Source organism: Limulus polyphemus, unplaced genomic scaffold (assembly GCF_000517525.1).
Source record: "Limulus polyphemus unplaced genomic scaffold, Limulus_polyphemus-2.1.2 Scaffold8046, whole genome shotgun sequence".
NCBI classification, from domain to species: Eukaryota; Metazoa; Arthropoda; class Merostomata; order Xiphosura; family Limulidae; genus Limulus; species Limulus polyphemus.
The window spans coordinates 6,001-30,914 of record NW_013673656.1 but is presented as its reverse complement, the minus strand read 5'-3'; the positions used below and the strand labels follow the sequence as shown (position 1 = coordinate 30,914).

At 32.9% G+C, this 24,914-nt stretch overlaps 1 protein-coding gene across 1 annotated transcript; it reads left to right on the top strand.

Moving 5' to 3' along the window:
* The first annotated feature begins 248 nt into the window (after nt 1-248).
* On the top strand, nt 249-24,908 carry LOC106475070 (inactive pancreatic lipase-related protein 1-like). Its single transcript, XM_013935765.2, has 6 exons — nt 249-350; nt 6,260-6,376; nt 8,963-9,223; nt 20,149-20,269; nt 23,161-23,370; nt 23,895-24,908. Exons 1-6 carry the CDS (start codon nt 278-280, stop codon nt 24,001-24,003), a joined length of 891 nt encoding a protein of 296 aa, XP_013791219.1. The 5' UTR covers nt 249-277; the 3' UTR covers nt 24,004-24,908.
* The last annotated feature ends 6 nt before the right edge of the window (nt 24,909-24,914 follow it).

The following is a 24,914-nucleotide window of genomic DNA, read 5'->3' as shown; positions in this document are numbered from 1 at the left end:
AGTGTAATCTTAATTTTTATTTGTATGTTAGGGAGTTCAGTGTAATCTTAGTTTTTATTTGTTTGTTAGAGATGCTACACTATAAATGTTCAGTGTAATCTTAGTTTTTATTTGTATGTTAGAGATGCTACACTATAAATGTTCAGTGTAATCTTATTTAAAGTAAATTTTAAAGTAAATATTTCACAGGTGATATTAGTTTTAAAGTAAACGAAAGCTAGCTAATGATTTGTTTTTATTTTAAGCACTGGATCCACCAGGCCCTTACTTTACGAACATGGCAAAAAAAGTTCGCCTTGACCGAGGAGATGCAGACTTTGTCGACGTTATACATACAGACAGCATTGTAGGTAAGTAAAAACTAGTATGAAATAACTAAAGCTCTAATCTAGCTATATACACAGACAACGTTCTGTTTAAGTAAAAACAAGAATGAAATGACTAAAGGAGTAAGGTAGACTCTGATAAAAATGGCAAAAGTCGTGTAATTTATGAATCTTTAACTTATAAATATGTGACACTAAACTAAAAGTAATCATTAATGACTTTTAGCCACAAAGAGCAAGTTGGCGCAATAAGGTCATCCAGAAAGGGACTTGCAACAAGTTGTATCCCAGTAGTGGTAAGTCTTGTAACAGGTAATAACCTATGACAACAAAGGTCAGTGGCAAAAGCTGCCCATTTGCTCCACACATAATGAAAAAGGATCTCCACCTTGAAATTAGCCCAACAGGCCAACAGTGCATCAAGTAAGGCGTCCAGTCACATTTCCTCTTCAAATGTGACACACCTCCAGCAATTTGATAATAAAACTGACATTAATGCTATTTCTTGCATACACATAACTTTCAGGTCACCTGATTCAGTATCTATGGATTTCTTTGTGATCAAACTGTTGAAACATGTGTTAAGAAACTGTTATCTTCCTACACCAGAGGGGTTAAGAAGGGCATTCTGGAATGAGTGATGTGCTTTGGACATGAAAGCTTTATGCTGTAATATTATTGTGCATTTAGATAGTTCATATGGTAGAGCAATGGCCCCGCTAGCCAAAGGTTCTGGGTTCAAGCCCTTGTTTCTTAGTTTCTTTTTTCACTTAAAATAATATTTGTTAGTAGGTATAGCTAGATTTCAGTAGATACGTTTTTGTTCTATTTTTCAAATTGTAGAATTGTAGTACTTAAAGGAGAAATTGGTAACATTTTGTTTACATAGCTTGCCAGAACTTGTTAAAGGTATATATCTCTCTTCTTTATGTTTGTCAATAAAGATTTCCAAATTGCTCAGTTTGTTGTGCAGTCTTTTTCTTTGAGTCAAACACAATTCAAAGCTAGGGAAAGTCAGAGTATTAATAATGATAGGTATACACAAATATTTATGTTTAAGTTTAATGTGAGAGTTACGATTTAGATAATTTATTTGCGCAAGTGTTAATTTTAGTTATTTTTAGAAACGATAGTTTATCACAAGTTTATTACGTAACTGTTACGAATCATATGTTGTGTGGTTCAATAGTTATGAATTGGCGATTGTTATATTATTGCATCCTATTACTAGAACCTTCTGAGTTTTTCTCATTGTTTTTCTTATTGCATCTAGTACTATGTGGAACATTCTAGACCTCTTTCGGGGTATAAATATGTACGAAAAATGTAGTTCGATATAGACAGATAGATATAGACTGCATGATTGTTAGTTTAGCCATAAAGAGCGTTTAGTGGCGATTTTTAATGTGAAATTATCTCAGACTGTATTGTAGTAGCAGAGTAGAGAAGAATAATTCGTATTATCAATTGTGTTCTTAAGTAAATGAATCAATCTGTGTAGACTTTGACGAAAAAGAGACAATTATTTAAAGTTCTGGATACAACTGTGGTAACCAACAGTGTAACAAACATTTGTGCATACTTTTGACTTGTTTTATTTTTTTAAAGTAAGTGAATTGTGTACTGTATATTTATTGTAGAAATTTATCGTCAACAGGCCACAGATACCTAATGTAAAGAATCTGGCCAATACATAAAACTGACAAATAGTATTTGATGTATCTGCTGTTTTTGTAGATCATACCTGTTTACTCTGAGAAAAATCAGTTAATCTGAGAATACCACAGAACAGGTAGAAGGAAAAACTTTGGTGCCATAACCGCAGATACTTTTATTGCATAATCTGGTGATTTCTGGTGATTGAGTCTAGGATTCAAACTTGAGCAAAATGACATTGTACATAAGTCAGAGAACGTGTATAAACAGGAGCTAGCTCACCAGCACATGAGATAGTAGGTGCTAAATGGTAAAGGTGGTGATCTGTGGGGCACTGTTGAACCTTTCAATAACCATAGTTATCTTTCCAGAGTAGTTACGGATCATGGAGTGAACTGGGTTTGTGAAGTGTTGATAGGTGAGCTACCTCCAGTATTTGAGTAACTCATAACAATGCGACCCAATTGTTGGGATCAAACACTTATTCGAGTTAAGGGTCTTGGAAACAGCCAACTCTACCACATCCATGTATGCGATGGTTAAATCAAGAGTGGTCGAGAGTTAGTCAGGGAAAGGCTTATTACAAAACGTGGGTAACTGTTGTGTAGATGAAACGTATCTTTCCTCTAATATTTTAACATTTCACACAGTTCACACTCTGGAATGAACAGATTCGGAGAAAAACAGTTCTATGCCTGATGGTGAATTTCTCTGGTAATGCTTTATTCAACCAAGAGGTTGGATAAGGAGGGGCAGATCTCATCTGCAATGATTGTCAGAGACCCCTAGTGGCTATGACTGTGATGAACTACCCACTATGGTAGCAACTATGTCTAGAAACCAATGAATGAAATGGTTTTCAACAGAGCTATGAGGTGATGTTTCCTATAAAATGTATGGACTGCATTTTGTAATTACAACTCGATTATTAGTAGTTAATAGAGCCATGGATACTAATCAATGACTGAAATGGAGTGTAGCTTTTTAATTTCCAAGCTATTTCACCTCAGGAGATATCGACAGGATATTGGAGGATAACTGCTTGATTATCACACAGTTTACGATGGCTGGTGCTAGTAGGTGTAATACCTAAACAAATGGCACCTTAAAAATCTGAAAATGTTCGCTAGAAGCTTTAAAACTTGCCTGATAGGACGTTGCAAAACTTGCTTTTCAAACTATCAAGTAATGTTCGATGGTGGAATGATAATTCAACAGTAGGTTGAATTGAATTGGTAGAGAGTAATTGAAATTATGTAAAATATAATACTGTTAAAAGGACACAGTTTTATCATTGTTTCTTTAATATTAGTTCTGTATATGTCATTAAAATGCAAACTGTGCATGTATGGTTCTTACTTCTAGTCTGATTGGAAATGAGATATCTGTGATAATGGATTCGCATAGTCAGAAATTAAATTTTGTCACTTTTACAGAGGCTAGCCTGTTTCAGATTCTTGTGTAGGACCGAATATTTAGTGTTTTATTTCCTACTGGTTCTATTCAGATAACAACAAGATAATGGTGGTTGGAATGTTGAAATGTTCAAAGTAGTTGTATTAGCTTTTGACATGGGAAGAGCAGCAGCATGATGTGTAACTGATTTTGGAACCTATAGCATAACCCAGTTCAGGCTGATTTTAGATCATCACTATATCCCAGCTCAGGCTGATTTTAGATCCTCACTATATGTTCTAAACTTCTTGCTCCAAAACAAGCCAAGGAAATCCCTGCTATCATGTCAGGAATGAGACTTCTCGTTACTCGGCTTGTGTCACTCTCAAAGCAGAAGAAAGTGACGTAATATTAAAGTCTAACCAAGAGGCGACTGTTGTTCTTTATAACCAATGGTGCCTCGTAGCAGTAAATTTCGCCTTAAAAAATAGAAAAAACGAGGAAACGACTTATTTCCCTAATTGTTATCGACCTAAAACGAAAAAAAAATAAGTTTTACATGATATCCAAAATGTGTTTGAACAGAATTAAAAAAGAAGACCAACTTCTTGTAAAACCAAGATTTGTTTACGGTATTTAGAAAATAAATGTAAAGCCCTCTCTATTATTTAATTTACCACTTGTCGTTGAGTTATACCAGTTTCGGGAGATTCTACCCATCATCACCCTGAAAAAGAGCAAATCCAATTAATAAGATCAGGATTCATATAGTGGTAGAGTTTATATTACATTTATTTTGTTTTGAAAAGTGTTTTTACTCACACAATGATCCTATATTTACATAGGAACTTGAAGAGTAAGCAGCATTAATACTACTAATTTATTCATATAATGTTGCTATGTAGGTGTCTTTCACAGTGCTAAAGTTGTATCAGAAAGGATTCAGAAATGATATAAGGTGTTGATATTAATGACTCAACGTGGTCAGAAAACCTAGGTTAGTGCCTGCCGACTTATTTTAGTTACTAGTAAGATTACACAACTCTGCAGTCTATTCCCTAATTCTTTCCTAATGGACCCAGGCTCTGTTTTTATTACAGCCAGATGGTAGTGTAAGGAATGTTTCTGGTTTCCAGGATAGCTGTGAGCCATTGTTAGGATGATAAACACCATGGAGGACACATCTACACATAGTTCAATTGCGAGAACCACGGATGCCTGTTTGGACTAAGCTATCTACAGGTAGTAGGGATATATGTTCTATTGGCAGAATACAGACGATTATACTTAAACGTATAAACTTGTCACGTGACCATATCAATAATTTTGACCCTATGCTCCAACAGAATGTTTTAGGGCAGAGAACTGTTGTAACTGTGCACTTACACTTTTCACCTTCAGTTTTGACCTTTTTTGTGGTTAACTGAAGTTTATTTCATCCTACATTTTCAATTGTGGGTTTTCCAATTTACAAATATATTTTTTTAAATCCTTCTTTCAATTAGCCACTTCTGAATTGTTATTCTCAAGATTGCATTAAAATATATTATGTGTATTTAAGATGGAGAATAATTATATTGAGAGTTTTCTTTTTGGTATTTTTAAGATGTTCTGTAGTATCCTATTTTTGTAATGACCCCAAGGGCTGACATTGCTTCTCCCTTCGAAGAACCAATGGACGGAGATACATCAGATATATTGGCACACACTGAAGCCACAGACAGGAGAGCCAAAAAATCTTCAGAACAATCAAAGCCTACTGCAGACCCTCGATGCACAGCCTACTACCAGAAACAGTTCATCTAATTCTAAAACTAAGACCAAAGTGAAGACAGAGCAGTGGGAAAAGTCTTTAAATGCCACATCAGAGGGTGTGTCGTGGAGAAAATACTGCCACCCAATGTGCCTTTACCTTTGGTGGGGGGCACCAAGTTCCTAAAACCAGAGTGAGTTGAAATCTACAAAGAAATTGGGAGGTCAGCCAGCAAGTGCCTCTCCAGTGGCAATGGTGACTACCACCACACCAAGAATGAAGTGGCAGTGACGATAGCTACCATCATCACCAGAGTGTCAACTTTCGAGACTAAACCTATCAAAACCTAAGGACTATAATTGGAAAAATTGAAATTAATCACCAGGTCTAGAATTGAGATTAAAAAATAATTCGTGCTGCAGTAAGCATTGGCTCTAAAACATCACTGCCAAGAGCAAACACCCAAGTAGAAAAAGTCTGGACTCTCTACAACTGTTATTTTACAGACATTATTTAATTTGTCCTCTATTTTTTCAGATCATGCCAACTTACGAGAGTCTGTTTGTATATTCTAACGATGAATACTGACATTTTGTAATATATTCTATTATTTTTTAGGTCTGAGCATCGTGAAAAGTATAGAATTTTATTTCAAAATTAGCCCCCCCCCCCAGTGACACAGCGGAATATTTGCAGATTTACAACGCTAGAATTCGGGTTTCGATACCCGTGGTGAGCAGTGCACAGATAGCCCATTGTGTAGCTTTGTGCTTAACTTCAAACAAACAAAATTTTAGAATTAAAGCTTATGTTTATTATTTCTTTAATTATTTCAAGGTTTTTATATTGTGAATGCAATAGACCATATCGACTTCTAGCATATTTTTTATTGTTAGTTGTTGACTATCTGTCAATAGTTAAGAATGGAGATAATTATAATTATAATATTTATACCTCATTCTCGAAATGGTGTAAGCAATAGCTGAGCGGATTTCTTCACTAACTTATAAGGTTTAAGGTATATTATATTTTCATGTATTTCAATATCTTGATGTTGTAAAAACTGCTGATCATATCAACTTCTAATTGACGAAAGTTCATGTTTTGAAATATATTTATCTATTTCTAGGCCTAGGCACTACAGAAGCTATTGGGCATATTGACTTTTACCCTAATGGTGGAGATCATCAGCCAGGATGTGTAATACAACCAATAAGCACGCTCTTTACAGAAGGAGTAGAACAAGGTACAAGTTAAACCTACAATTTGTAGTATAATCAATTAGCACACTTGCTATAGAGAGAGTTAAACAAAGCAGAAGTTAAATGTGAGACCTTTAATATCACCAATAAGCACTGTCTTTATGGAGGGCGTTTCATAAGACTAAAGTTAAACCCACAACTTTCCAAAATTTGGGTTTGGGCTCACTGAAAATATGTAAAGCATTTAAAAACATTGACTAATTTTGAGTTAGAATTACTGTCTTGACGATCATGAAATATGATTAGAGTGTCGTTATCTCTGTCACCAGTGTACTTATCACAATTAGCCCCATTTTGAAGGGAAAAAAATAATTATGGAAACCATCTAAAGAAACTTTTTTATTGCATTTAGTGACTTTGGAAAAAAAGTTTACGAAACAATGTTATCTCTAGGTTGAGCAACAAAATGTTTTGTTAACCTCTGGTGGGAATACCTAAAACAATTAAACAACTCTTTGCGAACCATTTAATTAATACCAGCAACGAAGAAAAAGTTTTCCAAACTTCTTATTGTATTATCTGAAAACAGGAAAACTACTTTCCTAACCTCTTATAGTAATAGCTGGAACAAAAAGAAACTGCTTTCTTAACCTTTTATGTTAGCAGCTGGAACAAGGGAAGTATGCTTTTTTAAACTTTTATGGCAGTAGTTAGAAAAAAACGAAAACTACTTTCTTAACCTCTTATAGTAATAGCTGGAACAAAGGAAATCTGTTTTATTAACTTCTTATCATAAACCACGATAGTGGTTCATAGTAGAGATAGCACAGAATTGTCTTAAAACTCTAGTAGAACATTCAGACAAAAACTAACTTAAATAGCAGAAGTATTCTTAAAACAACACTAGAAACTTTTTTTCAATAGTTAAGACCACCAAAACATTGATAATAAGCAAAATAAGTGATTTCATGATTGTTAGACCAAATCAAAATTTGTTTATTTGTTCATATTATTGTTTCAAAAGCCTACAGCAAACTCGGCTGCGTATTTTGCACCAAAACCTAAACAGATATACTATTTGGAAAACTGCGAATGCCCATGTCCTATTTAAAAGTTGATTATTTTTCATTGAAAGATGATTTACGTGATTATAAATACATAACGTGTTTTAAACGCGTGTTTGCACGAAAGCTCAGTCTCAAACCCACCTGACTCAGTAAATAATTACTTTAAAAGACATGAAGCTTTATTTGAAGTGATGTTTTAAACATATTTGTTTTAATTGGAGAGACTGCTTTTTTACTTGTAAAATTTTATATGTGCTTAGTAGGGTTGTGCCTTGTTCTAGATATATATTTGCCCTTTGTTGTGAATTTAAAAAACAATATATAATGTAAATGAGAATTTAAAATCTACAAATGAAATTGCAAAAAGTAAACAGACAAGGCTGGATATCTACTACTGACAGTTTGCTCAAGCTACAAATCACTATTATGGACTATTATTATAACTATTATTATTATGAGTCCACTATAAAATTATTGCAATTGATATCTACTTTAGTGTGAGATCGCACAGGAATTTTAAAAACACAACTGAGAGAGTAGTTTTAAACTTACTTCGACCTTCTTAATTTTGTCGTGCTGCGACATTTTCTAAGTCTTTCACTTCCTGCCATCAAAAACTCTGGTGTTTTCCTAGAGTGCCCATTTGTTGGAAATTACAACTCGTGTGTTTTGTTGTACATTAATTGGAAACTGCCAGGTAAAATGTGCTGCTCGTCTTTTGTTACATTACACTGTCACATTCGTGGAAGCCAGTCATTAAATCCGTAATGATAAAACATTTGCCTTCAAAAAAGTTCCTTTGCATTTTGTTTCTCGTATTTGCATACCAGTGTATGCGTTTTTTCTTTGTTGTTATTTTGAATGAGTAAAGTGTGGTGGCTGAATGACAAAAAAAAAGCCAATGCAGGAGTAAATTGTTGAAGAACATTTAACATTCAATTTATTCCACATCAATGGACATAAAAAAGTTAAGAAACAAGATTAGTAAAACCTTTTAATTCATCAAGGTGGGAATCGGAATCAACAAAATTGATAACAAGTGTAAAACATAGAGTCAAAATAGAGATTTGTAGCTTGAGAAAATAATATAAATTGTTTATTTACTTTCGTAGAGTCCCCAGTTGTAGGCTTGAAAATATAATCTTTGCATTTTGATTTAACTTTTTTCTGTACTTTTTAACGATCTATATTCTCCCTTTTTAAATTAACATTTTTTACTAATCTTGTAGTAGTAATTCGAACAAAGGAAAACTGCTTTCTTACCGTTTTATGGCAATGGGTAAAACACAGGAAAATCCACTTGGTAAACATTTTATGGTAACTGTCAGAAAAAACAAAAGTGATTTCTAAACTTTTATATTAGTAGCTGAAACAAAGGAAAAGTGCTTTATGGATCTTTATCAGAAGTAGCTTAACCATGTTTTGTTCTCAATTAGTGTTGGAATTGTTCAATGTTCCCATTTGTCAGAGTAGTGAGTTTGAAGTGTGGAATATAAATGCATTTTAAATTTTACAGAAATAAGTTATTTCGTAATATGATCGGAATTTATTTTTTACTTCTAGGCGTGAGACGCCTTTTTGCTTGTGACCATCTGAGATCCATCGACTATTACATTGAAGCTATGGATAATGAAAAATGTACACCAGTAGGTGTCGCTTGTGAAAGCTGGAAAAAGTATTCGGATGGTGAATGTTCAGACTGTGGAGACACAGGCCAAAAGTGCATCATGGTTGGACCACAAGCTGAGACCTTTCGAGAATTCAAGAATGACAAAAAAGGAAAAAAGTTTTTCTTTAAGACGGCCCCCACCAAGCCATACTGCAGTAAGTTAGCTACATACTTCAGATTAGCTTGTAGGAATTTTTTTTATTCATTTTGTATATAAGGCATTGTACAATTGGTAGTGTTTTTAAAGGTAGGACTTCCAACAGCTCTGAGAATGTTTATACATGTTCTATGTCGTAATCATATCATATCAAGTATACTATGCTTTTAGTATTTTAATATAAATGTTTGTTTGCTAAAGAGTGCATGATAATATCTGGAAAATTCATGAAAGTTAAGGCCTGTATAGAGTCTGTAAATTATGTGCAGTATGTAAAAACAAGAGTAGAATATAAATACGTGAATAAGTAAGTTAGCCAATGATACAGGGAAGCAGTGAGTTAACGAGTGATTAATATTGGGGTTAATAAGAAGAGTTATTGCGTCTCTTCGGTAAGTTGTTTGTTTACCAATCGATAAACTTTGCAAGGAAAGTTTATAAGTCATTTAGTCTTTGAATATCTGTTGAATGTTACTTAAACCGTTGTATTTGATTTTAAGTTTACAAGTAACGTTATGTGTAACAAATATCATTGACTGGCGTTGGCACTATTTTTATAAAATAATCCAAAATAAACCACTCATCAGTAGCACACGTTCCAACAATATGTTTCTACACTAATATAAAATTGTCCCTTAGAAACAACATTACTAATTAAATGTTAAACATTATTCAGAAAGTATAGGAAAAATAAATATTATATGCAGAATATTTGAATAAACCATAAATTTCAAGTTGTTATTGAATCATTCCTTCTACTTGTGAGCCCCCAAGTGGAACAGCAGTATGTCTGCGGACTTATACCGCTAAAAACTGGGTTTCGATACCCGTGGTGGGCAGAGTACAGATAGCCCTTTATGTAGCTTTGTGCTTAATAACAAACAACAACATCTACTTGTGAATAATTACAGAGTAATGTCTACATAATAGAAATATAACAAATATGTGCACAAAATGACGTTTTGGTTTTCTAATAGTTTTCATAACATTAGTTTAGTTTGTAAAACATAATTTGCCAATAATTTTGTTTGAAATACATAGTATTTTTTTATTATTATGGTTATTTCAGAACTCTGCACTGCTTCACATAAGTATGGAGTAAAATATAAAAACTGACAGAGAAATACCATTTACTGCAGAACTTGGAGTAGTGTGTTGAAATCATTAGCATAGCTATCAGTATTAACTAACAATATCACCAATCACTAAAAAATATATTTTTTTCCAGCTGTTTAGAAAATAGCTATCAAAGAAAATTACAAGAGAAATATAAAATCCAATCTATCATTTAATTCATTATTTGTCCAGTAATCCTGGACAAGAGCAAATAGAAAATATAAGATTAGAATGTTTAAAGTATTTCAGATTAAATGCATAAAGAGAGGATGAATATATTATATTAAAACAACATGCCATTATAATCCATCTCAACAAATAACATTTTGGAACAACATGGGACCTATTGGTCCATCTCGGCTGTTCCATTCTCTAAAGTAAACTAAAACTATTAATAAATAAATTGAAAAACAATAAAACAAAATATTCAAGCCAGCACTTATCATTCATACACTTATCAAGCTTTCTCGAAACCTCATTTAAATTTACTGCCTTCACAACATCTGAAATCAACCCATTCCAAAGGTCTTAACTGAAGATAACTCCAACCCTGCCGAAATGTATATTTATGTCCCATAGTCCTACTATTCTCACTTTTAAATATGAAAAAAAAGATACCTCAACACTATCAATTTCATTTACAATTCAACCTTTTCTCGTATAACAACCCCTCCATCACAGGCACCATTCTTGTAAACCTTCTCTGAACCCTTTCCAACAATTTGATGTCTTTCCTATAGCAAGGAGCACAAGACTGAACACAATATTCCAAATTTGGCCTAACCAGTGACCTATACAATGAAATTATAACCTCTTTAGACTTGTATTCAACATTTCTATAGATACAACCTAAAATCCTATTTGCCCTACCACTAGCAACAGCACACTGCATGGATGGCTTTAGAAACTGATCAACTATGACATGAGATCCCTTTTCTTTTATGACACTGTTAAGGTTATTCCCGTCCAAACTATACTTATATTTCAAATTATGATAACCCACATGCATTATGTTGCATTTATTATGATTAAAATCCATTTGCCATTTATTTACTTAATTCATTAAATGATCTAAATTCTTTGGTAAATCAGCAGCATCCTCTTCACAGCTAGCAACACCTTAATATCATCAGAAAATTTAAGTCATTTATTGACCATTCGTCATCTATATCACTGATGTAAATAAAAAGAGAAAAATGTGTTAAAATTGAGCCCTGAGGTATCATGACATTAATTCAGTTTGACTAAACTCCATTTGTAACAACTCTCTGCTTTCTTCCATCCATCCACTCTTCTATCCAATTAGCTAACTTATCCCCCACATCTATAGAAATAATTTTTTACAAGCCTTTTATGTGGCACATTATCAAAGGCTTTCTAAAAATCCAGATATACCATATCTACACTCTTACCTTCATCTACACATGCAGTAACCATTTCAAAGAATGTCAAAAGATTAGTAAGGCAAGATTTCCCTTAGTGAAACCATGTTGACTGTCCAATAAAATTCTAAACATTGTTAAGTGCTTTTGCAAAGCATCTTTTATCAGACATTCAATACTTTCCCCACAACTGATATAAGACTAATGGGTCTATAATTACTAGGACAATTTTAACCCCTCTCTTGAAAAGAGGAGTTACATTAGCTAACTTCCAATCCTAGGATACCTGCCCACTATTCAAGGACTGACAAAAATATTTAACCTCCTTCAGAATCTTGGGGAAATATTATCTGGTTCTTTAAACTTCTCAGTTTTTTTTATAACCAGCTCAGAATTAATGCAGTCATCTTGTTCGATCCTGTTTCTATTTATCAACTGTTCAAGATGTGGAATACTGCATAAATCTGCATTAGTAAAAACTGAAGAAAAAGCAAAGTTTAATAACCCAGTCATCTCATAATCATCATATGAAAGCCATACTTTATCATCGCTCAAGGGTCCTACCCCCATCCTAACATTTTGTTTACTCTTAATGTATTTAAAGAAATCCTTACTATTAATTTTTACATGTTCAGCTAGTCTTTTCTCATACATCCCTTTCGATTTCCTAATTTCCTGTTTCACCAACTTTCTTGATCTTCTAAATCTCCTGTCATACTAGTCATATTAATTTTTTCAAATTTGTGATGCTCTTCTTTAATTTTTATCTTTTAAACTCTTTATCAGCCAATCTGGTTTTTTAGTTGCAGCTACCATTTTCTTTCTATAAGAAATATGTTTACCTTGAATGTTTAAAACTTTTCCACATGTGATCAGTGTCTCCAAATAACTCAGCTGTCCAATTCACAACCGATAATTCTTGTTGCATCCCTTCAAAATTTGCTTTTTTAAAATGTTAACCAAAATATCCTTATTTATTATCTCTATATGCAGCAAAACATCAAACCTAATAGAGCAATGATCACTTGCACCCAGATGTTCCGCAATTTACACCTCTCAACAATTTCTATATTAGAAGTTCTCAATAAATCTAAAATAACATTATTTCTAGTAGGTTCCTTGACTAATTGGTGAAGAAAGTCATCTTGAACAGTTTCCAAAAACGTTTCTCCCTTATGGTTTGACTCTACCACTTTCCAATCTATATGCCTGAAATTAATATCACCCATAATTATGACTTCATTAACAGCTGAAATCTTAATCTCTTTTTAAAGTTTCTCATTAATTTCATCAGTATCATTTCGTGTTCTGTAAAAAATTCCCACTAAAAGCCTTTTCCATATCTATCCACTAATAGAAAACCAAAAGTATTCAATATCCTTGCAATTATCTTTGATATCCTCAACTTCAACAGAATGTAACTCATTGTACATATAAAGCCACTCCCCTCTTTAGTACTCTGTCCCTATTAAATAACCTATAACCCTGTATTTCAAAGAAATTTCTGTCATAAAAATCGTCTACGTTTAACCATGTTTCAGTTATTCCCATTATATCAAAATCCTACCAGTGCTCTACAGTCATCTATTTTATTTCTTATACTTCTAGCATTACAATAGTAGCAATTAAGCCTATGCTTATAATTACTTCTATGCTCATTTCCTATGCTAATCTTTTCTCTGTTTCTTATTCTTTTTCCATTTAGTTTATTCTAGGCCCTCACCACTATATAGTTGTAGTTTATAACTTCCCTTACAGCTGAGTTAATAGCCATAGCAAACAAGCCAGGCTCTATTTTACTTAAATGTAAAACATCCATTCCAAAAAAGTTCCCTTCTTCCACTGAACTGATCCCACAAGTCCAACCAATCAATCTGTTCATCCTTACATACTAACCTAAGCCTAACATTTAGCCCTAGTGACCTACTTATAACTTCATCCCCACAGCTAATTCTGGACAATATCCCTGACAGAATTAAGTTATGGACTTTTCTTTAAATGCATTTATCAACCCTTTGTAATTATTAATGGCCTACCTTTCCCTACATCATTAACCCCTACATTCACTACAAAAACTCCATATCTGCTACCACTGATTATTTTATCTCCTACTCTGTCAGTTATATCTTCCACCTGTGCCCCTGGGTAGCATAAACTTATTCTTTCCTCCTGATTTACCCCACAACCTAACCTATCCACATGCCTTGCCGAGGAATCACCTATAACCTCCTTATCATCCACATCCTTCTCTGACATTTTTCTTTTCCTTCCCTCCAAAAATTCCTCGTCTGCAGAAGCCAAGGGCTGAAATTTGTTGCTCAATGGAATAGGCTCATTATAATTAAATTCACTAACTTTAGCTCTAATAGTACTCTTTCCAACTTCGTGAAAGTCCTTGTTACCTGATGTATCCCTTGCACATAAAAGCTTAAGCTCCTCCTGAAATCCTGCTGTCATTTCCCACATTCCACATTTCTTTTTATCTATTGCCTCTACTTTAATTATGATAGCCTTTAACTTCTCCCCCAACCTACAAACTCTACATACAAATTGCACATCTTCAATACTAGCTTCATTAAAAGTACATACCAGTCCTGAGTTCCCAAATAAAACCCACTCATTGCACCCATTACACTTAACAAACTGTGATCCTACACTAGTCTTAACCATTATATTTATACTTATAGGCTGAAAATAAATACTTAATACCAACTACCAGTAGGCTGTTGTCAACACTGTTACAGTTAAGCCTAACGTTTAAGAACCAATTATGTGTTTTTTTATCACTAGTTTGTCTTCACACTAAAGTAACAAGGTTTATCTTTAATTATATAGAACTTAGAAATAGAACTTTATTAGAAGTGACAATAACTAGTTTTGATGTGTACATAACATTAATAATACAATGCATTTAGCCTAATATATATTGTTACGTCTCTGGTCGTTAATTAATTTTCTGTATAATTTCTTTCCGAAGAAACTTTAGCGACATAAGTCCTTTCTTAAATAAAACTGGTTTATTCTTTCTAAATACAACTTTACAATACACTTAATTTCCACAGTCACGCAATAACAAACGCTATAAGTCTCAACGAACGTCTCACGTGCTCGACTCAACAATACCTCTCTCTCTCTCTGTCTGCAGTTCAATTACCCATTGTTGCCGTCACGTCTTGACCGTCTTATATGTACAGGAATACCGAAATCTAGTAAACTCCCGAGACTTCATGAACGTTCTAGAAGCGCATGACGTGTTACTAGGGTCACGTGACCTCCGCTGTCGTAACAATATTATAACCTACCTATAACTATAGGCTGAATTTAACCTAATGGATCTAAGTTCAAGTAAACAAGTTAAACTTTAAAACACCAGGAGACAATAAACTAGTTTTTAGATTGTATTTATTGAATAAAATCAATGTATTTAACCTGTTTTACAATTTACCAGTAAGTTAAAGTATACCTAAGCCTAAACTACCGTTACGTGTACTAAGCCTATTTTAACGTTGTAGTAAAATTTACACCACTAAACTCTAAGTTAAAACGTTGACCATCTTACTTTTATTTACCAATCTTACTATATCTAGTTATTCTTATGTTATTTAACCCAAATTACTACAAATTATAATATTAATATTAAATAATTTTCAAAATCTATAAGAGCTTAACTTTTTAACGTCTTCTCTCTTCCGTAGCGCCCTCTCCATACACTGTACTATGATTGCATATGTATTTTACATAGGAAATAGCTGCAACATACCCTCCCCAAAAGCTGTCAATTTTTGGTGACATCATAGTATCTGCATAAGCCAAACAATGTTAAAATATTTTTCTACTACATACCGTTCTTCTGCAACTATATATCGGCTATGATTTTCACGTGACTTGCGGACTTGCATATACAAAGTCCTTTTAATACATATTATTCAACTCTGTATAAATATATGCTCACTGTGTTAAGCAAAATACAACTAAAATACTGTTACGACAGCGCAAGTCACGTGACGCTGGTGACACGTAATGAGTATCTCGAAGGTTTGTGAATGCTCGAGTGTTTGCTAGATATGCTGTATTCTAATATATAAGCCCGACAATCAATTGGAACGAGATAGCAGACAGAGAGATTGAAGATATAGACGGACAATTGAGTCAAGCGTGGTAGTAAGTAAACTGCACGAATTGTTCGTTGAGAATTATAGCGTGTGTTTAAGTTAAACTGACTGTGGAAATTAAATGTACTGCAAAGTTGTATTGAGAAAGAATAAACTTGAAAGGACTTGTATCGCTGAAGTTCTTCAGAAAGATTTTTTACGAGTAATTAACAAACGATCAGAGACGTAACATTACCATATATGTAATCCACCACTATATGAAGACTAGTCAGATTTTTTCGATTTGCCAGTGACAAAATAGTGTTTGTTTGCTGAATAATTAAGAAAAATAAATTTGTAGCATCAGTGCTACATATTCTTAAAATCACATATAAAAACACCATATATATATATACAATTACCAAGTTGTTGAAAAGTATTGTTGTAACGGTTTTTATTGTTGATAACATTTTTCGGGATTATTGGGTAAAAATAAAACAAATCCTATTCCACTTGAAGATTGTAAAAGCATTATATTTCTTGTTTTTAAGTTATACAAATTAATTTCAGAAATTCAGAATAACAAGATCACAGCCTACACCAATACCATGTATTTCCTAACTTCTCTCGTGTCTATTCCTTTATTGAAACCCGATCTCAATATCCACAAAAGTGAAATAACTGATAACACACAACTGATTAAGAAACTCAATAATTAGACAATAACGGAACTTCACAAATCAATAATCTACTTTACACTAACTCAAGAAGGTTCTATGTACTAGCCCTGGAGAATCCGCAAAGGTGAAACATCGGTTAAAATAAAAGTTTTTTTATAAATACCTGGAGTGTAAATGTCGTTTCTCTTTAACTTTATTATCGAACCCCATCAATATACACTACAACATTTGAAAGACAAGGTCCTAGCCATAAAACCACGACCTTGAATAGACGAAATACTACCTTTGATCCAATGACCAGGTGGCTAAGGCGCTCGACTCGCAATCTGAGGGTCGCGGGTACGAATCCCCCCTCCCACCAAAAATGCTCGTCCTTTCAGCCGTTGGGACGTTACAATGTGACGGTCAGTCCCACTATTTGTTGGTAAAAGAGTAGCCCAAGAGTTAATGGTGGATGATGATGACTAGCTGCCTTCCCTCTAGTTTTACACTGCTAAATTAGGGATGGTTAGCGCAGATAGCCCTCGTGTAGCTTTGTGCAAAATTAAAAACAAACAAAAACAAACTTTTGATCAAACAATATAGAGTGTAAATCAAAAATCATAGCCTTCAACATTTCTCATTCTCTGGTTTTTGAAGTCCATTGAACAACAATAAAACATGGTACATTAAATTTAAATCTTCATAATTAACAATAAGATAACTTTAACAGTTATCAACATTAATCATCCCAAGTATAGCTTTTGCAATAATGAAAAATATCATTAATTAATTATTTCAAGCAAAGTACAAACAAAATTTCATTGTCTTTCCTTGCTTAGCTACTGTTTCTGAATTGTCCCTGAATCAAATAGTTCTGGTGATCTTTTTACTGTGTTTTATTGCACAAAGATGAAATGATATTTTGTCATTTATCATGACTTGTCATCATAACTCTAGGGGACTTCTCTTTGAGTAAATGGTCAAGAGGATTCAGTAATGGATCCAAACCTCGTTATACTCTGTAAATGATCTCGACACAAACCTCGGGCTCTTCAATAGGTTGAAATACATCTTACATAGTCTTCTGTAAAGCTAATCAGTTCTCCTGCTGACATAACTCCAAAGACAATCACAGTTGATGATCTTTGTTTTGGATCATATTCTATCCTGCACTCAGCTCAACTGAGTGAATTGTTAACGTCTTATTTTCCTTTCCTGTTCTTTACCTGTTACATATTGAGAATTTGAAATAATCCGAAGCCGAGTTAAATGATTTAAATTATAATAGTTAAATTGTACCCTGATTTTAGTGTCTAGAAATATGCCAATATTTTATTTAATTTATGCTATTTGCCAACAAGATTGATTCACACCGTTTTTGTTTTTGACACAAATACGTTTTAATATATATATACAACAGTATAATTTACAACAGCAACTATTACGATTAATTACTACAAACAAAGTTTCATAGACAAAGATTTCACTAACTTACAAATAACATAAAATCTTCTTCCTAGTTCAGAGTCTCCTTGATATCCAACGAGTTAACTTGAAGTCAAAGTACGTACAATTGCCGAGAAGCTAGCTAGCTTTGTCAGACACTGAATTGATGGACCGTTGAAGTAAGATAATATTTTCATAAAACCACTAATTCCCGATGAGAATCCAGTAATATTTTTGGAAATATACTAACGCCCGATGAGAATTCACTGATGTTCGAAATTTATAACTGTTCCTGGTCAAATGTCGTATATTTTCCGGTTGATAAGGGTTAGCAAAATCACGGTTTATAGCGTACACGGTTATAATAGATTCCTAGCAGACTAATATATGCTCTCTTCTTTGGCCTTGGTCTTTTTATATGTGTGGGAAATGTTCTTTCTCGAAAGTTCGGACAACAATACTGAACTATGTTTAACCGGTTACGGAAGTGGATATATTGTCGATTTTTGCGTTCACAAATATTCTACAACCTTGGAAAATTGGCGGGAGTTTCGCCATACGTAACTAACACTGTAAGCAAGACACGTTTTGACATATAAACTCAATCCCAACAAACGTTGTCATTGAAATAAATATATAACAAATTCGTTACACGCAACACATATTTGACACTATAAGTTACGCATATTTTTAAATACAAATTTAATCTAAACAACGATAATCTACAGAACGATAAATTCCTTACATCAACGGGTGCTCCCGGGCGATATATCGGTATCGTCAGCAAAGATAGTTTAGCCTTTGAAAAAATGTTTTTGTACACGTTTAGTAATGTACGCGTGGTGGAGCAATGTGAAGTTGGGGTTATATAAAAAAAATTATTAAGCTATTCAAATATAAATCTTAAAATATAAGTGATACATAGTTAAGTAAAATATAAATACGATTTAAATGTCTATCAAACTATGCCCCCCAGTGACACAGCGGTATGTCTGTGAACTTACAACGCTAGAAACCGGGTTTCTATACCCGTGGTGGGCAGAGCACAGATAGCCCATTGTGTAGCTTTGTGCATAACTACAAACAAACAAACTAATATGTATCAAGTCGAGAAATAATTCTAAGTGAGAGCAAAACTGCAACGATGCTAAAAACAGTTTGATGCACTTCTTAAAGAATATTGCATGCCAGTTTTAAAATAACCATTGAGAGATTGTTGTTTAAAATTAGCTCTTTCTATTGTTTGTAAAAAATGTACGTCAAATAAATATGTGTGGCTTGTAACCTCAGGTTTAGCTATAGAAGGTGGGCATGGCTACTGTCAGGGGATGAGGATATATATATATATATGTTTCTGAATTGACCTAAATGAACTTGAAATGTGGACAGGTAAATATGGCTTTACGAATAGAATTAATTCTAGATTGTTACATGTAATAGAGACAAAATATTAAAATCTGTGTAACGCTCGTGCATCACATGACAACAAAACTGACGTTTAAGTATTTCTGAAAGGTTCCTTTTTAAATAAAGGAATTAAACTCAGATAATATAAAACTGAATTATAACGTACACGATAATTCTAATTTCATTAAAATATTGTTTGTTTGTAATTAAGCACAAAAAACACAATGTGCTCTTCCCACCAAGAGCATCGAAACCCTGTTTTTAGCGTTGTAAGGCCGCAGATATACCGCTGTGCCACTCTTACCACTCATGTTATTCATAGGAAGGAACTATGTAAATCTTACCACTCCTGTTATTCATAGGAAGGAACTATGTAAATCTTACCACTCCTGTTATTCATAGGAAGGAACTATGTAAATCTTACCACTCCTGTTATTCATAGGAAGGAACTATGTAAATCTTACCACTCCTGTTATTCATAGGAAGGAACTATTAGTTTAGCTCAGAAAATTGATATGATACCACTAAATATTAAAGAATCTATAAAAATGATTAAATGTATTTATAATGATTTTGAATAAAGATGAAAGATTGGAGAGTCAGAAATATTACAGATGGCGCGACCTTCTCTAGTTTCTGTTGCTTGTAAGTGATGTGATTCACACGACCAATTTATAAGCTACGGAGTCTTTAAAGTAGCACTTTTAATTGTCACTTTACATAATAGAATCTAGAGTAAGCACTTCCGAAGCAGTTCATTTTAATTACACTCTAAAAATTCTTTAGTAAATTCAGTTTAATTTTATATTTTTCTTCCAGTGTATGACTATCAGGTTCAGGTGACTTTGGCTAAACCAGAAGATAGCTCTACTCAGCGAGGAAAACTTTACGTCACAATAGAAGGTGAAGATGACGATCTCTCAATTCGACTAAGTGAAAGGTTAGTTTATTTAAGAAAAGTTCTAAAGAAACTTTCATGTACTATAATACTATGAGTTTCAAAAGAGTTAAAAGATCTTACTTAATAAAATATGTATTATATAAACATCAAACTTTAGAAGTTAACATTTATGTCGGACACCAAACTAGTTTGTTTTTCTGATTTATCAGCAGAACATAATAATATAAATATAACATAAAATTTCAATTTTATAAAGTCCAGCTGGGTTAGATATATACGTAACCTCGCTAGCTTTAGTAATATAAAAAGTTTTAATGCTACAAAAAGTATTGCAACAAGAAAGTCAAAACTACAAAAACTGACTTATTTAAATTATTTTTTGAAATTATCCCTACTTTAGTAAATCACTGTAATTATGATAGTCTGAGCCAAAGTAGAGATAATATTTTTAAGTTTTAAGTCACTCACTTTTTGTAATTTTGACTTTCTTCTTTCAATACTTTTTGTTGTTTTGACTTTTTGTAGTTTTGACTTTCTTCTTTCAATACTTTTTGTTGTTTTGACTCTCTTCCCTACAATACTTTTTGTTGTTTTGACTTTCTTCTTTCAATACTTTTTGTAGTTTTGACTTTCTTCTTTCAATACTTTTTGTAGTTTTGACTTTCTTCTTTCAATACTTTTTGAAGTTTTGACTTTCTTCTTCCAACACTTTTTGTACCATTAATCTTTTTATATTATTATAGCTATTTAGGTTAGGTATATAACAATCCAAACTTGTCTTTATGAAATAAAATACAAATTTTCTGATTTATTTCCTCTTTTTAGCTATATTTTTGTGCGCCAGCAATACCAAGCGTATACTCGATTCGATTTTATTACTCATCAGGATCTCTACCAATTTTTGATTTCAAATCTAATTATATGCCCAAAGTAGCAAATCGTCCGTTTTTTATATATATGCTAGTATCCTTTTCGGCACAAAAAAAGGAATCATTGAGACCCCAGACGGAAGAGTTCTATGAAACAATTAGAACGGTAAGGTTCAGTAAGGATCGTTATATTTTCCGTGTGCTTGTCTGGAAACTTAATAAGTTAGGTGAAAATTCGTTGAAATAGTGAAAATCTGATTCATTCTATAAACACATATATAACAATTTAGGCGGCTTTATAAGTACAAGTAGTAAAAAAAGCACGTCAAAAATGACGGGAAACCATTGTTGAATGTATAACTAGAATTATAGAATTTAACTAAAACGAATTTGTCTATACCTCTAAAATGCACCTACTCTCCACTTATTTTATCAGTCTCAAAGTAATTCTTTAATCACCACATTTTTAGTAAAACCTACGCAGAAAAATGAAATGTTACCGTGAACAAAAGTACGTGTACACTCAGAGATTTAAATAGCACTCTTAGCCTTTTCACTGTGTTCTGGTCAGGAAGTAGAAAACATAGTGTGGACATTCCGACACAAATTTTCAACTCTTTCGACTGTACAAAGGATAAAAGATATTTGGTAGTAATAAACGTTTATTTTTCTTTATGTTTTAAGTCCAAGTAGGTAATGCATGTTTCCTACTATCCCAGAAATATTTATTAATTAACATTTATTCAGCACTTAAAACTTTTTATACACTGACTCTATAACGTTAGTAATAGTAGGCCTATTTGTAGGCTAATTTAAGCATTATGCCTAGTACATAAGCATACTGTAAAGCTTAGCTGAAACATTATTTGGTAAATTATATTTGCTTTTGGCTACACCTCAGTCATAAAACAAAGTTATCAAAAAAAAAAAGATAAAAAACAAATCTTTCTGACAAATCAACATGAATATTGAGCAGTCAACATTAACACCATAGTTGGCCTAAGAACAATTAGGTAATATTTTTGTTGCTAAACGACGATGTATATTATTGAGCATTACCAGAAAAAGAGCGTGAAAGCGTTCTCAACAGAGTGACAAAGAGAATAAGCCTTTTATAGTTAGTGATAAGTTTAAGTTTTACTCATTCAATACTGCAAAATAGTCATTGTTAATATTCAGACATCTTAAAGGTGGTTTTAAGCGGACGATTTTTATGGACGCCATTTTGTTTCATCACGATCCCTACTGTTAAGTACTATTGTACTTGTACTTAATGATAATCTAATAACTTTGAGTTTGTTTCTTTTATCATTATACTTACCTTGAATTAACATTTTGAATAAGTGTTGATAAAGTACTTCAGAAAACTGAACTTATAGCTAAAATACAATCCTTATACATTTTAATTGTTATTGAAGATATTAGAAAACTTGTTACGATTCTTCCATGTCCAGGCTAGCTCACCTTTCTATAACATGCTTATATGATACTCTGTATTCAGGACGGTGTGTTTCTTATGATACTTGTGTATTTAGGATGATGTGTTTCTTATGATACTTCTGGATTCAGCACAATGTGTTTCTTATGACACTTATGCATTTAGAACGGCATGCATTTATGACACTTCTGTATTCAAGACGGTGTGTTTCTTATAAGACTTCTGTATTCAAAACTGCGTGCTTTTTACGATACTTCTGTATTTAGGATGATGTGTTTCTTATGATTCATCTGTACTCAGAACGGTATGTTTCGTATGATTCATTTTTTCGGTATTCGGGATATTAATTTCTGGTTTTAAAAAACTAGTACTCTTACTGAATAAAAGATAAACAGCAATGGGGTATCTTATTCTATCACATTTTAGGATCAAGTAATATAATTCTTTTTCATGTGTTATTTATTAGTTGGAGCTGATATGTTAATTATATAATCAATAGCTATTTTCAAAGAAGGCATATAAATTGTAGTGAATTACAATATATTTTGACAAATTTGATGTTTAAGTTTGTAATCACATTAACTTCAGTTCTCGTGTGGTTTATTAAAACAATTTGTATTTAGGTCCGAAGAGCTTGAGCCTGGAGAACAATACAGTTACCTCGTGTCTACAAAGAAGAACCCTGGCCCAATAGAGACAGTCAAGTTTAAATGGGTCAGCTATGCCCCTACTTTATTTGACCCCGAATTTTGGCAAGGTAAAACTTACGAAGGCGACAAAGAAGTGTATCTGAGCAGAGTGTCTGTCAACCCTATTAACAACGGAAATATAGAGTGAGTTAGGTGTTCATAAGTAGTGGTTTTACGACTAGTAACGACCCATGATTACATCATTATGTAATGATCTATAACGGCGTAATAAGGAAGAAATTACACTCTTGTAAACTTATGCATTGTTTCATTCACAAATAGCATTTTATACAAATAAACTCGTCTAAAGTACTATGAAGAACATCTGGCGCACGATTTAAGCATGTAATGTAAAGTTATCTTAACTAAGACAATCATTTTATAGTCATTCTTTCACTCTTTGTCATCGAGAACTTCTTTCATTATTAAATCGATAATGTTCTTGGTTCTATTTTCCGATTTATATCCACAACTTCTCGTGATTCATAGACAAGATATCATCACTGTTGTTTTATATTTGGGAATTATAGCCTTGGTGCTGTTATATAATGTTTATATGCATAGGGAGATAACATATTATTATTATTGAAAATTTACATTTAATTTTGGTACCTTGCTAAAGACAAAACCAACATGATTCAGAGAGTTTTCGGTTTTTTTTTCAACAGAGGACGCAAGGTGACGCCTTCCTCTTTCTGCTACAAGCCAGATGAGCCAATCAAGTCTAACAAACGTGTCGAGTTGACCCCTGGTGAATGTGAGGAAATTATACAGTGATTTTAAAATCAAGAACAGGAACAATGTTTAAAATGTATAATAAAAATTATATTTGGTGAAGCCAACATAAAGGAACTACATATTTCGGTACCGTCATCGGGAATAAAACATACGGGGCAAACAGGAATACAAGAAGAAAGGTCTCCTGATGGTTCAGAAATAAGTTTAAGGACTTAGAACACTAAAATCCTGGGTTCGATTGACACAACAGATAGGTTACTATGGCTTTACTCTAATGAAATAGACAAAGAAGGAGATTTAACTCATTGTAAACTTAAAGTTAGTAAATAATAAATGAATATTAAAGCACAAGATTTCAGTTGATTCAATTTAAGTTTCACGTTTATTTCAAACTATTGTTTCATATCGAATGACCTCTTTCAACAGTGTATTTAGTAAGCGGAAAAATTAACATCATTAAGACGGTATTTTACATTGCGTTTAGCTTGACCGCAATATAATATATTACAATCACGCCTAACTTCATGAATACCTTTTTATCCAAAATATCTTACCTTTAAAGAAGTTAGTATTAAGTTAATTTTATTAACTGGCTTGAAAATAACAATAAAATTATGTTTGCTCAACACATTAGCGATTTGACCAGTTACAGCTCATATATATAGTAATACTACTATATTGTAATTTGTTTCATCCTTCACGATTTTGGAAAGAAATAATAATTTCTGATGAATGACAATTAAAGTTTACAATGAGTTAAACTTTTTCTCTATACAAGTACCGGCTTGTCTGGTAAAGTTTATAATGAGTTAAACCTTTTCTGTATACAAGTACAGGCTTCTCTGGTAAAGTTTACAATGAGTTAAACCTTTTCTCTCTACAAGTACCGGCTTGTCTGGTAAAGTTTACAATGAGTTAAACCTTTTCTCTCTACAAGTACCGGCTTGTCT

What these genes read in the sequence shown, in the direction of transcription:
- LOC106475070 (XM_013935765.2), top strand. Translation starts at nt 278, where the DNA reads ATGGCAAAAAAAGTTCGCCTTGACCGAGGAGATGCAGACTTTGTCGAC. An exon ending in ACATACAGACAGCATTGTAG is followed by an intron (nt 351 to 6,259) that starts GTAAGTAAAAAC and finishes ATCTATTTCTAG; the next exon opens with GCCTAGGCACTACAGAAGCT. An exon ending in ATTAACAACGGAAATATAGA is followed by an intron (nt 23,371 to 23,894) that starts GTGAGTTAGGTG and finishes TTTTTTCAACAG; the next exon opens with AGGACGCAAGGTGACGCCTT.